We start from the raw sequence: 14,715 nt of genomic DNA on the forward strand, positions 1-14,715 counted from the left end.
TACTACAGTAATTCTTACAGAATTGGCCTCCCATGATATTCTCATGACAGGGGGAAATACACAACAGAGGAAAGGACTGTAACTTGGACATGAATCTCATTGGGAAAAGACCAGAGAGCAGTTAATTGTCAAAATGGAAAGATCTAATAAGCAAAGGGCTTTATTCCAGGTCATGCACTGGTCAATATTTTTCATAAACATATTGAATGATCATAAAAAGTGTCCAATTTGGGGCATCACATTTCAAGGAAGATGTGGGTTAATTATATGTACAGGAGAAAGCAACAGAATCGTCTGAACAATATCTAGTAGGCGTCTTAGCTAGTAGACTGTGAGAAGGTATCAATCAGACATGCAAGAGGTACTTACAAAAATAGCAATACATTCTCCAGAGCCAGTGGCCCAAAAACAGGTACTTAAGGGTTTGAACTGCAATAAGAAAAAAACTCACGCTAGAACATTAGGAAAAAACTTTCTCATCCTAAGAATATTTAAACAGTGATCTCACCCCAGCTTCAAGTCCAAGGAGGTGTTGAAACTTTTTGATAGAGGATTTTAAGAAGCAGCGAGGCAAATCTTTCAAGACTGTTTACATACATTCAAGTTTGCCTTTGGAAAGAGAGATGGATGAAGTCACAGGTTCCCAGAGCCTCCCCCACCCACAGCCCCCGCACTCTCCCACAATATCCTTCCTGCTTGTGGCAGGGTGGCTGTCGCCTGCTAAGCTACAGCGTTAGGTCACTGCCTTAACGAAGGCCAATATACTGCTATCAGCTGATCGCAGCATGTTCTGTCTACCTCTGCGTACCTCTTGATCTTGTCTCTTCTCCCCCACCTTTTCAAAAAGGTCTCTTATCTTCTCTGACTCTCTGCGTTTAGAAGAGATTACCATTGATGAAAAGGGGACAAAAGTACTACAGAGTCCTGAACCAAAGAATCAAAAACTTGAAACCAATACGCTTGATTTAGGAAAGCAATAACAACATTCTGATAAAATAAAACATGAGGCAAAATAATAACAGTGACAGCACTCCATGTACTGCAAAAAGCATGCTCTAAAGATGATTGATAAAGAGAAGACTGGAACAATCAGTATTAGAGCTTAGTAGATCATGGGCAAGGTATCTGGCCATCAAGATAGAAACCAGAGAGGTGTACTTTTTCATTTGTTTGTGAGGGTTTTTTGTTTGGTTTGGGGTTTTTTTATGTTTTTTTTTTCTTTTTCGGAAAGTGACAATGTTTAGCTATGGATGGGAAACAAATAAATGAAGCAGAACAGCATGCTTCCTCCCAGTACCAGCCTGCTGTCTTCCCCTTCCTGGCTTTCTGGCAGGTGGTATGCCATGATCAAATGTAGATATTACTCTTTTCCCATTTTTTTGTTCATTTCCAAATGCCATAAAATATGGTGTTACAAATTTTATTTATTTCTCATCTCTCCTGTTCAGATCGCTTTCCATGCTCCCATCTGCATAAATCCGACTGAAGTTGCCATGAAGCAGTCAATTGAAAATGTTTTTCACATCATTGACGTGCCCAACTCCAAGTCACACTTGAACCACCACAAGTCCTCCTGCCTATGGACTGGAAGAGCTCACCTCATGTCCCAATCCATTTTTCCTCTCTCCTCCCTACTCCTCCTTTCCTGCCTCTGAAATACTTGTTCTAATCAAAATGCTCATGCTTCATCTTCTCTGCCTCAGTGATCTGAACTCTTTTTGCTGTTGACACCTTCTCTTTTGAAGGTGTCCCGTTACCCAAAGCTCCCTGCCACATATGGGAGTGGGAGTTTTAAGCTTCTTTCCACCTTTCACTGCATCCAAGTCTTCCGTCATTCCCTTTTCTGGCTGCCAGTACTCCAGACTCAAACTTCCTACTGGCTCTTTCTTGAGAGACACACAACCTGCTCCTTCCTCCCTTCACTCCTGCCAGCAGACCAGTTCCCGGTGGAAAGTGCAGGAAGGGCAGGAGAGGGAAGCAGCCAGAGAGATTGGACCATGAACCCAGTTCTCACGTCTGGCTTTTCCTCCTTTTTCTGACTCCCAATCATATGTCTGTATTCAGCATGTTTTTGCTTTCCCTTCTTTTTTTCGACTGATACCGTCAGTGACTGTCACTGTATTTCAATTCCCTCCCAAGTGTGCTGCCCTGTGGGACGCGCCCTTCTACTTCCCATCCCATCTGACCCACCCCAGCATCACTAACTCTGCTCAGGCTCCTGCATTGCAGAGTATCCTCGAAAGAAATCTCGTCACAAAACTAACCTCACCCATCAAAGCTTGGTAATTCTTCCAGATGAAAACTGGAAGAATGTGATGTGTCCTTGCTCCTCTTCCTCTTCTTCCCTCCTCTATCACACAGATACTTCTCATTTCCTTTCTTCTACAAACACCTAATTTATTCAAAGATCTTGTTCCATCTTGTGATTTACCTCAGACTCCTCATAGCCATTCCTTCTTTATTATTATTTGCTTTGGTCTGTTCCCCTTGCTCTCCAACATCAAAATATACACACAATTTAGGTTTTCAGATTCCAAAGACAAAAAAATTGACCATATTTTCGTCTCTAACTCCAAGTTCCTTTTGGCTCTAAGCTTACTGAAAGCATGCTTACTGTCTGACATCCATCTCCTTCAGTTCTGATCTTAAGAAGTCCCTCCGCCTCTCACATTTCCACAGAAGCCGTTCTGGTCAAAAGCCTTTATTACTGTTTTCCACCCAAATGTAGGTATCGTTACTCCACCACCAATTTTTGAGTTGCAAACCCCAAATCCGATATTCCTCCTTGTCTTGAAGCCTCCATACACTGCCCCGGCTCTGTGTATTCAATATTTTATCTTATATTTTGACTGCTGATGCCAAAAACCAGTCTTTGCTCTGTCTGAACAATGCCCTTCCCCTGGAGGCATATGATTAGGGCTTCCAAATATGATTGTAATATAAACAATAGATTGCTAAAATGAAATAACGAAGAAGAGTTTTAGAGCAAAAATTGTGGATCCACATGCTGTTTCGAAGTACCCTAATTTTAAAGGTACATGAGAGGCAAGAGAGATGCAGGACTGAATGACCAGACACTGGTCTGGAACTGGGAAGCCTGTCCACATTGTCTGCTTACACGTGACAGAGTATTTCCATAGGAAGAGTGGATCGATAACAAAATGTGGATAGAAATAAGTAGGGGAAGAGAACAGAATCTTTATTAAATTGTATAGGAGAAATTCCCAAAGACATTAAAAAACTAGCAGTTAAAGGAAAATGAAAATATGACAGCTGCAAAATGCAAGAAAAGAAATCAAAGAGGAGACCATAAAACTAGAAAGCTAAAGCATGACGAAGATGTAATAATTCAACATTTTTCACATAAAAATGTTTCAAGGAAGACCTGGAAAAAACCCCACTGTTCAAAACTCTGGCTAAGACAGAATTAATGTTGGAGGAGAAATGCTTTGAAGAACTTGCCATGACTATAAATACAAACTTTTATTATAGTATTCTTTTACATGTGGTACTAATAGCTACATCTGTAAACAAGACATACTGCTACAAGATTTTGTTTTGTCCCAGCGGACACAGGCCAGCAATATTGATGCGTACATCTGTAACTTCTAAACTCTATTACTCCAATGTAAAATACAAGTGATACTGTTAGCTAGGAGATAAAAATGCAATCATGTGCTTAATTGAGCAATATATAGCACAGAAAGCCAAATACTGTGTTCCTTGTAAAGCTGTGTGTAATTTTACCACAGAAATCATGTCTAGTATATAAGGTACATGCCAAGCTCCAGGTTTCAGCTCTTTCAGATTTTTCCATGGAAACTACTCAAATGAGCGGAAAGAGAACCCTTCCAGGAGATGAACGTCCCTAGCTAAACTCAGTGAAGAGAGGCCTGCTTAGGTGGCAGTTTAGAGCAGGAATCTCTACCTTCCTACTGACTAAAGCAGGAACCTGACCTCCTTGGCCTAAAATCACAGTCATGAATACACCCAAATACTCTCTGGTCCTGCATTCTGCTGCCAAATCGCTAAACAAAACCTAATCTCTGGGACTAAACATATTCTCCTCCACTCTGCAGTGGAACACTGCTTTACCACCGGTGATCTATGGACCACGTGGATCCGATGGACTACTTCCACGGCATCAGCAGGTTATGATGAACAGAAGCAATCTGCCACGTGCTATACAGCAGCCTACGTAGAAGAACCTTTTAAAATAATCTACATTCCACTGGAAAGCTTAGGGACCAGCAAAACAGAAAACTGAAGCACATTGCAGAATTTTTATTCAGAAAAGAAATGATGGGCTTAAAAACTCACAGAATACTACCAGCAGGACACACTCCAAGGTGCCATGTCAGATGATGGCTCTAACCAGGGCACGGAAAAACACAAGTGTATCACAAGGCCCAGCCTAAGTTGTGCAAAGATTCTGCTGAGTAGTAGCTTAACATCTTCCTGTACTCTGTAAAAATGCCACACACAATTATTGACTTACGCTACCCAAGTTATCACAGACAGCAATTAACATACCAGGGCAGCATGGACTGAAATATCTTTGCAGAGGCTTCTTTTTGAAACGTGCTTCCAGATGTTTGTTACTGCTCGCATGTACAAGTGACGCTGTGCCTCAGAGGGGTATCAGTCTTCCTAATTATAATGATGTCTACAGCAGTTTGTAGCTTCCTTTTCCTTTCTTTAAAGCAATCACCTGGAGAACCTAAATAGTTTACAACTGGTCTTTAAGGATGGGAGTTCACAATCAGAAGACGCTTCCTTAATGACAGCTTACAACTCGGGCAGTGCAGGAAATTACCCATTGCTGGTACAGAAGATTTTAATGCTACATTTTTCTTATTAAGCCTTTTTTTTAACCTGCTGACAATCCAAGGAGAATGCAGACCTCCATGAAAGTGTCCAGATCCTCTAAAGCAAGAACTGAAAAAAATTTTGGCTCCTGAGCATTCATAAAAACATTGTGCCAAAATCACAATAAGGAAAAAAGAGACACTAGTTTCTTGATGGATGTCAGCAATACATTCGAGCAGCAAAGGACAGGCTGACTCAAAAGCACGAGTTTTTGTCACTGGAACTCCTTTACCACCATCAGGATAGTTCCGTAATAATTCTGAGTATGTCTGTAAACTTATATTACAATTCTTAATGGAAGCTAGAATTCACAGAAACCTGGGGAAGCACAGAAAGAAGGAAAAATACCAAAATAAGGCAATTCTGCTTCTGGAAAGGAAGTTTCCCCTGTGCTTCGGGAAAGGCAGAGATATGGCAACACAACCCACCCAGACGCTGAAAATACTGACGGCTACACTGACCTGCCCTTCTGAAAGGGAGGAGGGGAAGAAAGGCAAAGGGGGTAGGGATCGGACACAGACCACCGAGAGGTGTCAGGGCTCCGCCAACAGCCGAGCGCGACCTCGGCCAGCCTCCACTCACCCTCCCACGGGGGGAACCGTGTCGCTGCGGGGGGGTTTGAAGATGGTCCATACACTTCAACATCCCTGTCAAAACACCAGCATGCCTGGCATATCGTCCTAGGAAGTCACCTTCCTCCTCTCAAGAAACGTGAAAAAGCCAAAACCCCCAAATGGCATAATCACTGCAGTTCTGTGATTTTTTAGCTTTTTTGTTTTTTTTTTTTCTTTTTTCAAAGGAAAGTCGAAAATGAATTCCACTGCGAGGCTCTATCTTTCCTTGTGAAAGTAAAAGATTTACCCCAGCTAAGGCTGCATAGCAGCTGCTAAACACACATTTCATCATTTTAGGAAAGGCAGAGACTCTCAATCCCATTCAGAAATTATTGAAATTATTTTTATCTTCTGGGAAAGTTAAAGATTTATTTGTCCCAGAAGGTGGCCAAAGCTTGAGTTATAATACCTCACTGAAGAACGACCTGATACGGTTTGAAAAATGTTATGGAACATTTTTAAATTGGGAACTCCTAAACAGGAACTGCATTCTCCCTACCACGCGCATTTGCTTTTTTAAAATCATCGTATTTCAGGTAAGATACAATCCTTACCCTAGAGAGCCTACGAGCTAGCAATGTATTTCTACAAATGTTAATATAAGCTTAAGCTAACAGCCATGGCAAGTTTAAAAGCTAGATATTATTTTCTATATTTTCCCTTTGTTATAAATGGGAGAGGAAAAAAAAAAAACAAACCATAGCCTGAAGACTTCTTCCACTTGCATTTACAAAGGATCCTGTTTCTACAAAAGCATAACTAAAGAGATTAGAATGCCTGCACAAAAGCATACTGTTATTATGCTGCATATTAGCATGCAAATTGAGAAGATGGCTTTCAGCAATAACTTGCTGGCCTATTTGTTTAGATCAATACCAGCAATCCATGGAATTTATTTGATGCCTTGAGAAAGAAGATACGTTATTTTCTACCTGTAAATTATTTCTCCAATAAAGCTCAGTTCAGAGCTTAACTGCCTTTTGCTTATATCAGAGTTGAAAAGACAACCAAGGAAATTGCAGGATTATTATTTTTTTTTTTTAAAGGTGTCAACTGAGGTGTTCAAGTGCCTCTGAAGTAACTCAGCAGTGATTGCCAGAGTAATTAATGAGAATATTTACAAGCTGTGAAGGAGACAAACATCTGGTTGGGAGGAAGGGTTAGGGAACAAAAGCACTACACTCTGACAAGGTGTGATCCAGAGAAAACTAACTTGCAGTGGAAATCAACAACTGACTCCAGAACAAGAGTACTACTAAACACTACAAGGAACTGTGTTCAAGATAGCAGCAGCAAAGACACAAACTTAGAGGATGGATCTTTATGGACTGAGCCCATTTCATCAGATAACAGTGTTTACAGACCAGTGGTGGAAAAGGAGAACTTCAGGGAACGATTTAATGGGATTTTATTGCAATCATACCCAGAATCACAAAACCACTGAACAGCTGAGGCTGGAAGGGACCGCTGGAGATTGCTCAAAGCAGGGTCATCCAGGGCAGGCTGCTCAGGCCGTTGTCCAGTCGCGTTCTGAACATCTCCAAGGATGGAGACTCCACAACCTGGGCAACCTGATGCAGAGTTTGACCACCCTCACCATAAAAAAATTTCTTCTTATGTTTAAACAGAATTTCCTGTATTTCCATTTGTGCCCATTGCCTCTTGTGCTGCCACTGGGTACCACTGAGAAGACCGTAGCTATATCTTCTTCACTGCTTCCCACCAGTTATTTACACACATTGCTAAGGTCCCCCTGAGCCTTCTCCTCTCGAGGCTAAGCAGTCCCACCTCTCTCAGCCTATCCTCATATCGCTCATGCTGCAGTCCCTTAGTCATCTTTGTGGCCCTTTGCTGGACTCACTCCAGTGAGTCCACGTCTCCCTTGTACTGGAGAGCCCAGCACTGGACACAGTATTCCAGATTTGGTCTCACCAGTGCTGAACAGAGGGCAATAAACATCTCTCTCGATCTGCTAGCTATGGTCTTCCTAACACAGCCCAGAACACTGCTGGCCTTTTCGGCTTCAAGATGGCATTGCTGGCTGATGTTCGACTTGGTGTCCACCAGGACCCCCACGTCCTTTTCTGCCAAATTGTCTTCCAGCCAGTCAGCCCCCAACGTGCACTGGTGCATGGGGTTATTCCTTCCCAGGTGCTGGACTTTGCACTTCCCAGTGTCCCACTGAAAAATTATTTTTAAGAGCTCACATTCTCATGAATCTGCACTTGGAGGATCAGCTGATAAACGTCAGAATACCCAACTTACAGCCTTGCAAATCTGTTCCAAAGAAACAGTTCAGCATCTCTAGTAAAGCATCTGCAGTAAAAAGAGAAGCCTGTGTAACACTAGAGAGCAAAGTTTTCCTTGAGCAGGGAGGTTATTTATCACGAGCTGTCCTTTTGTCCAAGTTTTGCCTCTGAACCTGAAGGATCCGCCTTTATAATTTCCACTAGTAAAGGTGGAAATGTTTCACAGTTCTCACAAGTTCTTGTTTCAGATCACAACCTAAGAGGTTCATTAGCTAGAGAATCCTTCAGCAGCAACCCTAGTAAAGCAAGCTCCAGCACCTGGGTGGATATCAGAGTTACTCTCCCTGTTGTGACTGCTGCTGATTTTAGTTTACCCTGGATGCGAGAACCTGTCACTAAGAAATTGCATAGCACTGAAACATAGGTGCCAGCTGTAGCTTAAAATTTAAAAACTGACTGTACCAAATTCATTAAGGGCCCAAATCAATGTCTGAAACTTAAGCCCTTTTAATAATTGTGGAGCACTATGAAACAACTCCAGTATTTTGTCTGGGAACCTGATGTCTCAGCTTTCAGCTCCAAGATCACCACAGGGAGATGCCAATTCCTGCCCTATCCCGTGCCGTGCCCTATCCCTAGCAGTCCTACACACAGCACTGAACGACTGGTCAGGATTAGAAGCGGAGGCAATGTCTCAAGGAAGTACATACTTGGGGCAGTAGCCCATTATCAAGTAACGGATGAAGACTAGAGAATCTTTGTGGCCAACTCTTTCCTCCAAATCAGAGGATTGGTTCTGGCTCGCTTATAGGCTGAACAAAAATCTGACTGAAGGCATTAGTACAACGTATCACCATACCCAACAAAAAATGATCTTGTTTTAAATCGGCACTGATCTCTGTTTCTTTCATGTTTTTGCCAATCGTCTGGAAAAGTTTTCAAGTGAAAGGAGACAGGCATTCCTGTAAACTCCTACAACCATTTATTTCAACAAAATTTACGTTTTTTTAATATATGCAGATATTAAAACATACACAACCCTTACAAAGTAACTTCATATTAATTTAGCCACAGAATCCACAGCAGTAGCCATTGTCAGCTTCACATCTTCCATATTCTGCCTTTTAAACATTGAAAATGACCATTTAATAGGAGATACTCAATCTGGATCCATAGCGACAATGAACTCTTGCATATGTCCTGTCCCAGACTTGAAACTATAAAAGCTTCTGACTTGCTTTTTCCTTAGCGGGCACATCTGTAATCAGAGCTGTGTCTTCCCTCAACATTTCTTTTCCTACCACATGTCCCAGTAATCCCAAGCTCATTCCTTCTACTGTCTCTGTCCTTCAGATTTGCTTTTTTTACCTTCCCACACTCAGGCCCCCACCACCAACCCTCCCTTAACTTCTTTTGCTGTAGGGACATAATCCAGACTTGATCTCCCCCACCTGCTAAGCCTGCTGTGGCTTGCCACATACCTCTGTACCTCAGCTGCAATATTTCTCATCAACACTTTTAAGCAGAGGAACTGCTGCCTGACTCTGGAGCAAAAATACCACTTGCAACAGAATAAAAGTTTCCAAGGAAAAAAAATTGTAGTAACTTAGAGGGCAAGAACACTGGCACGAATTATTGATGGTAACATAATTCAGCAGGCAGCTTTGGGAGGTAGCTGTAGAAGAGGCTGATAAGAATTAGAAACATAATTTTAATGTCACGAACATTAAAAGTTATCCTATCAAGTTATCTGAATGCTAAACCTGTGTGTAACAAGACTCCTTTGTGTAACATAGAATTAGACTGTGAGACTGGCTGGCAGAACAGATGACCAGGGAGAATCTCTGGCTGCTTAGAAGAAAGCGTCAGAAAAAGGGGCACTTATGCAACTGCTCCCCATGAAGATGGTTAGATTGGGGTCTGCACGTTCTAGAGCAGCCACATCCCACAGCAAGGGCAAGCTGTCAGATAATATAGGAATGCATGCACTAATCTATAAGGAAGTATTATTCTGGGTATCTAGAAATTTCCTCCAGGTACTCTCAAGCAGAAAAAACATCAGACTATGGATTATCTCCAGATCTTTCCACCATTTCACATCTGTCCAAACATGATGTTTAAACATTTTACCCTTGCCTAAGAAGCTCTGTGCAATTCTGTCCTGACCTGTAATTCATAAACATTTTTACTGCCTGTTTCCTTACCGCATTTATTCCACCCTGAGTGCTTTTCTTGAAGTACAAGTTTATGAGGATAAGAGGACAGAGGAAGAAGAAGAAAGCAAAAAGTCGCTGCTGCCCTTCTATTAGTGCAACCTGTTACATAAGGGTGGGAAAGACACTGCAGTACTGTAGTTTACCTAATATTTTAACTAGATCAAACTCCCCACCTTTTTCATAAGTTTTCCCATACGATTTGTCTCCGTGAAATTGCTCCCCTCAAAATTCTTTTAAAAAATCACTTTTTTAAAAATAAGACACACAATTGTTGGGAAATGTCTGTAAACACATAGAACAACTGGGAAATTCACCTTCTCTTCTGTTGCAATAAAGAAGAAAAGCCCATTGAACATTGCAACTCCAATCTTGTTCACTGCGGAACAAATGCAGATTAAATTCACAACCAGATATGCTTTGCAAGAGGATCAAGAGAAGACAATGAAACAAATGCCAAAAAACAGCATCTCAAAAATCACAGCAGTACTTAATCATGTCACAGGCATAAATGTCAGGAAACAGAGAATGGAATATAAACCATGAAAACTTAGCTAGAGACAGACGGCCAAGCTGTGCCTGTAAACAGCTAGGCAAAAACAAGAGCCTAGAGCTTATCTACCTGTGTCTCAAAAGGAAGAAGCCTATACACCTTGAAATGACTATAAATGCATTAAGCAGAAGAAGGGGTAACAACTAGTAAGGCAGAGGTTTTGAATTATGATAACGTGATTTTACTCTGTGGGGAAGGAAACAAAAGATGAAGTTTAGTTTATGGGTGAAGAAAAAAAAAGTTGTTTTTTTTTCTAGAATTCACATACAAAACATACACATATACTGCGTGCAACCGTACAATAAATTAAACACACCACCTTTTTGCCACTAAACCCAGCAAATAGTGTCAATACACTTGCACAGCCTTCCTCAGGAAAGGTTGCTGGTTCCCTGAACACTTTTTGCTTCCCTGAACTCCATAAAGCCCTCTCAGCCAGATGACTATCATCACTCTCTCTCACTGTTAATCTTCAGTTTTCCATCCCTTATTGCTCCTTAAATACTTTCCATAGGCAGTAAACCCAGGAAATTTTAGCTAAGAAAAGGTCTGGAAGTGAGAGGAGCTCAGCTTTTACCTCCTATAGTGAGCACTGAAGTGACTCATGTGCTCAAATGCTACTCAAGACAGGCATTTGAATGGGTACCAAAATCTTTGGGAGCTAGCGCTTGAAAGCATACGTTAAAGCATAGTTCAAGTGAAACTTTTAAAAGCTTCAGAATCAACGTGAACATTTAGAGAATATCATTTTTCTGCTGCTTGTTTTTTCATCTTCCACTACTAGCGATGCTAGAACTCTAAAACTAATCTTGTTTTGCATTGTTGCTGATGATTTCATAAAGAATCAGTCTTCATCCCAGAAGCATAGAACACTTTTCACTCCAACAAAAGTCTGGGCTTAAATGCTCTGGGACTAAGACCATTACAGTGGGAAGGATGAAAGCATTAAGTGCTTCGTTACGTGAGAAAGGACAGCTTATTTACATATGTTGAACAGAAACCCTGCTCTGACCAGATGTTTCGAACAAGAAAATATTCCATTTACCATTTTCAACATGGGCAAGTCTGTGCATGAGAGGCAGCCACACAAGGCACTGAGGAGGTGGATCAGCCATCAATGTCTCTAAAAACATGTTTAGCATGATCTTTTTCTGCAAAGAAAAAAGAAATACAACTTAATTATATGAAAAATTTCAATTTTATATACCAAAAACTACTTCAGCCTTAAAAATCTCTCTCTGACTCAACTTCTGTCTACCAGGAATATTTCATATGCTATAAAGAGATAAAAATCACAACTTCTTTGCTCACGGAGTTTCAATCTATATTAGGCAAACAGTAACACCACAAGGAAGGTATTAGTATAGACACAATATAATCGTACAAAAATAAATGATAAACAGATGAACAGAAAACTCCAAGAAACAGAGGACTAGTCTGTCAGGATTGGTTCCCAAGTTGCAGTTAAAGATTCTTATTTTGAAGAGGGATACGACAAATGTGAGCGGAGGTTATTTAACAATGTAGAAAACAGTATTTTAAACATACAGACAGCACTGAAAAAAAGTAGACACAAAAAAAGAGTAATTACAACTAATTTCCATACATGATCCATACAGCCAATGATTTATTTTTTTTAAAGGCAAAATAAGGAAAAAAGAGGCAAGGGGAGAACTAAGCTAAGATTTTAAAAAAGTGTCAATAAAATGAAATTTAAATGAAATCATTAGGAGAAGGAAGTCAGGCATGTTAAGAGTCATATTTTCTAAGGTTTCAAATTCAAGTGAGCAAGAGAAAATTTCTGCTGCAAATACAAACAGATGGAGATAACTGGTAAGAAAAACAGCTCAGAATGTTATGGATACAAAGAAAGAGCCTGTTGGCTTTTGCGTACAATAAGCGAGATGCTTAAGAACTCCTCCTAGGCAGCAGAGCAGCTGGTCAGACGGGACTTCTTTCTCACCTTAGCATATGGCAGCGTTACTCCAAAAAGCACCCACAACAGGGAGGGTAAGCAGAGCTAGAGGAAAAGCCAGTCTGGTTTTCTAGGAGCTGTGAAATTAATTGTAGCTTTCACTTGCAACTATCATGACACAAATCAAGGTGTTTTTTATTTGGTTGTGGGTCGTTTTGTTTTTTAATTCAAGAGAAGGTTTATATTTAAAGCCTCAATAGTATTGTGATTAGTGGCAAATATATACATCTAATACCTCTGAAGCTAACTACCCTGGAGAGATAATACGGAATTATAATTATCTATCCCAGTTACCATTAAGGAAAATTCTAAGAAATATTGAATCTTACTTCTTCCAACTTTTATAAGGTGTCCTTGTTCCAGTCTCGCTGCTTAGCAAGTGAAAAGCTTTTCCTGAATAGTTAACTGCTGCTACAAGAGAGTCCAAGAATTTCCTTTGCCAGATACGACATCAGATGTCCTACCTGGAAAAGAACGAATGCCTGATCTTGCCTGGCAATCCCAGCCTTCCCTCCGCCTCAAAGCCAAGTCATCCTTCGGGCTATTAATAGCAACACACGGTCAACCTGCCTTCTCCTCTCTCTGGGGGTGAAGAAATCCAAAATCTTTTAACAAATTCACATCTTGGTAAGGCCGTGAAACACTCTAAATATGCTGAACCAAGCCTTCTGATAGAAGGAGAACCACAGTTTTTAGCTGGGAATTAACTGATCGTGGTATGCGATGTCTGAGACCAGAAAGGGCTGCTCGTGCAACCAGGAACCACTGTGCTAATGACCTTAAATGGCAGCATCGTCCGCAGTTCACGTGCAGATTGCACGTTTCAAATCGTAACAGTTTCCTAGTTGCTTACTTGTATAGGTATTGTACAACCTTATAAATATGCCTCCGAGGGTCCCAATTTTGACTTGGCTCTCATCTCTCATCCTGTTTCATATACAAGAGTATGAAGGTTACTCCAAATAATAAATATGGCTCACAGACAGACCAGTTTTCTGGAGACAAGACTCAGGATCCATTAGACATCACACCCGTTTTTAAAAGCTGTAAAAAGGAGAACCCTGGGAGCTACCAGTCAGCCTCACCTCCATGTCTGTTAAGATCATGGAGCAGATCCTCCTGGAAAACATGTCGAAACATACGGAAGACAGGGAGGTGACTGGAGACAGCCAGCATGGCTTCATGAAGGGCAACTTATGCCTGACTAATCTAGTGGCCTTCTATGATGTGACTGCATCAGCGGACAAGAGAAGAGCTACGGATGGCATGTACCTGGACTTCTGTAAGGCCTTTGACACGGTCCATCACAACATTCTGGCCACTGAATTGCAGAGATATGAGTTTGATGGATGGACTGTTAGATGGATAAGGAATTGGCTGGGTGGCCACATCCAAAGAGTTACAGTCAATGGCTCCAAGTCCAAGTGGAAACCAGTAACCAGTGGTGTCCCTCAAGGGTCTGTACTGGGACCAATACTATTTAGTATTTTCATCAATGACATACGCAGTGGGATCGAGTGCACCCTCAGCGAGTTTGCAGATGACACCAAGCTGAGCGGTGCGGTTGACACGCCTGAGGGACGGGATGCCATCCAGAGGGACCCTGACAGGCTTGAGGAGTGGGCCCATGTGAACATCCTCAGGTTCAACAAGGCCAAGGGCAAGGTCCTGCACCCGGGTCGGGGCAACCCCCGGTATCAATACAGGCTGGGGATGAAGGGATTGAGAGCAGCCCTGCGGAGAAGGACTTGGGGGTACTGGTGGGTGAAAAGCTGGACATGAGCCGGCAATGTGCGCTCGCAGCCCAGAAAGCCAACCGTGTCCTGGGCTGCATCACCCACAGCGTGGCCAGCAGGGCGAGGGAGGGGATTCTGCCCCTCGACTCCGCTCTGGTCAGACCCCCCCTGCAGTGCTGCGTCCCGTTCTGGGGCCCACAGCATAAGAACGACATGGACCTGGTGGAGTGGGTCCAGAGGAGGGCCACAGCAATGGTCAGAGAGGTGGAACACCTGTGGAGAAAGTTTGGGTTGTTCAGCATGGAGAAAAGGCAGCTCTGGGGAGACCTTATTGTGGCCTTTCAATATATAAAGGGGGCTCATAAGAAAGACAGAGAAAGGCTTTTTACCAGGGCCTGTAGTGACAGGACAAGGGGCAATGGTTTTAAACTGAAAGAGGGGAGACTTAGATTGGACGCAAGGAAGAAATTTTTTTATGATGAGGATGGTGAGGCACTGGCCCAGGT

General features: G+C 41.9%; 1 protein-coding gene across 17 annotated transcripts in view; it reads right to left on the reverse strand.

Moving 5' to 3' along the window:
• Positions 1–14,715, reverse strand: part of DTNB (dystrobrevin beta) — a 226,569-nt gene that overhangs the window by 168,132 nt on the left and 43,722 nt on the right. For 10 of the 17 annotated variants that reach the window (XM_072858125.1, XM_072858126.1, XM_072858109.1 and 7 more), the window contains 2 exons: positions 11,544–11,649; positions 370–429 (listed from right to left, as the gene is read on the reverse strand). The exons of 2 other annotated variants lie outside the window; for them this stretch is intronic. In XM_072858125.1, the coding sequence (XP_072714226.1) occupies positions 370–429; positions 11,544–11,649 (166 nt within the window). The remainder of the gene's footprint in view (positions 1–369; positions 430–11,543; positions 11,650–14,715) is intronic. 5 more of the 17 variants (XM_072858111.1, XM_072858121.1, XM_072858117.1 and 2 more) reach the window with 1 other exon arrangement.

Source organism: Ciconia boyciana, chromosome 3 (assembly GCF_034638445.1).
Source record: "Ciconia boyciana chromosome 3, ASM3463844v1, whole genome shotgun sequence".
NCBI classification, from domain to species: domain Eukaryota; kingdom Metazoa; phylum Chordata; class Aves; order Ciconiiformes; family Ciconiidae; genus Ciconia; species Ciconia boyciana.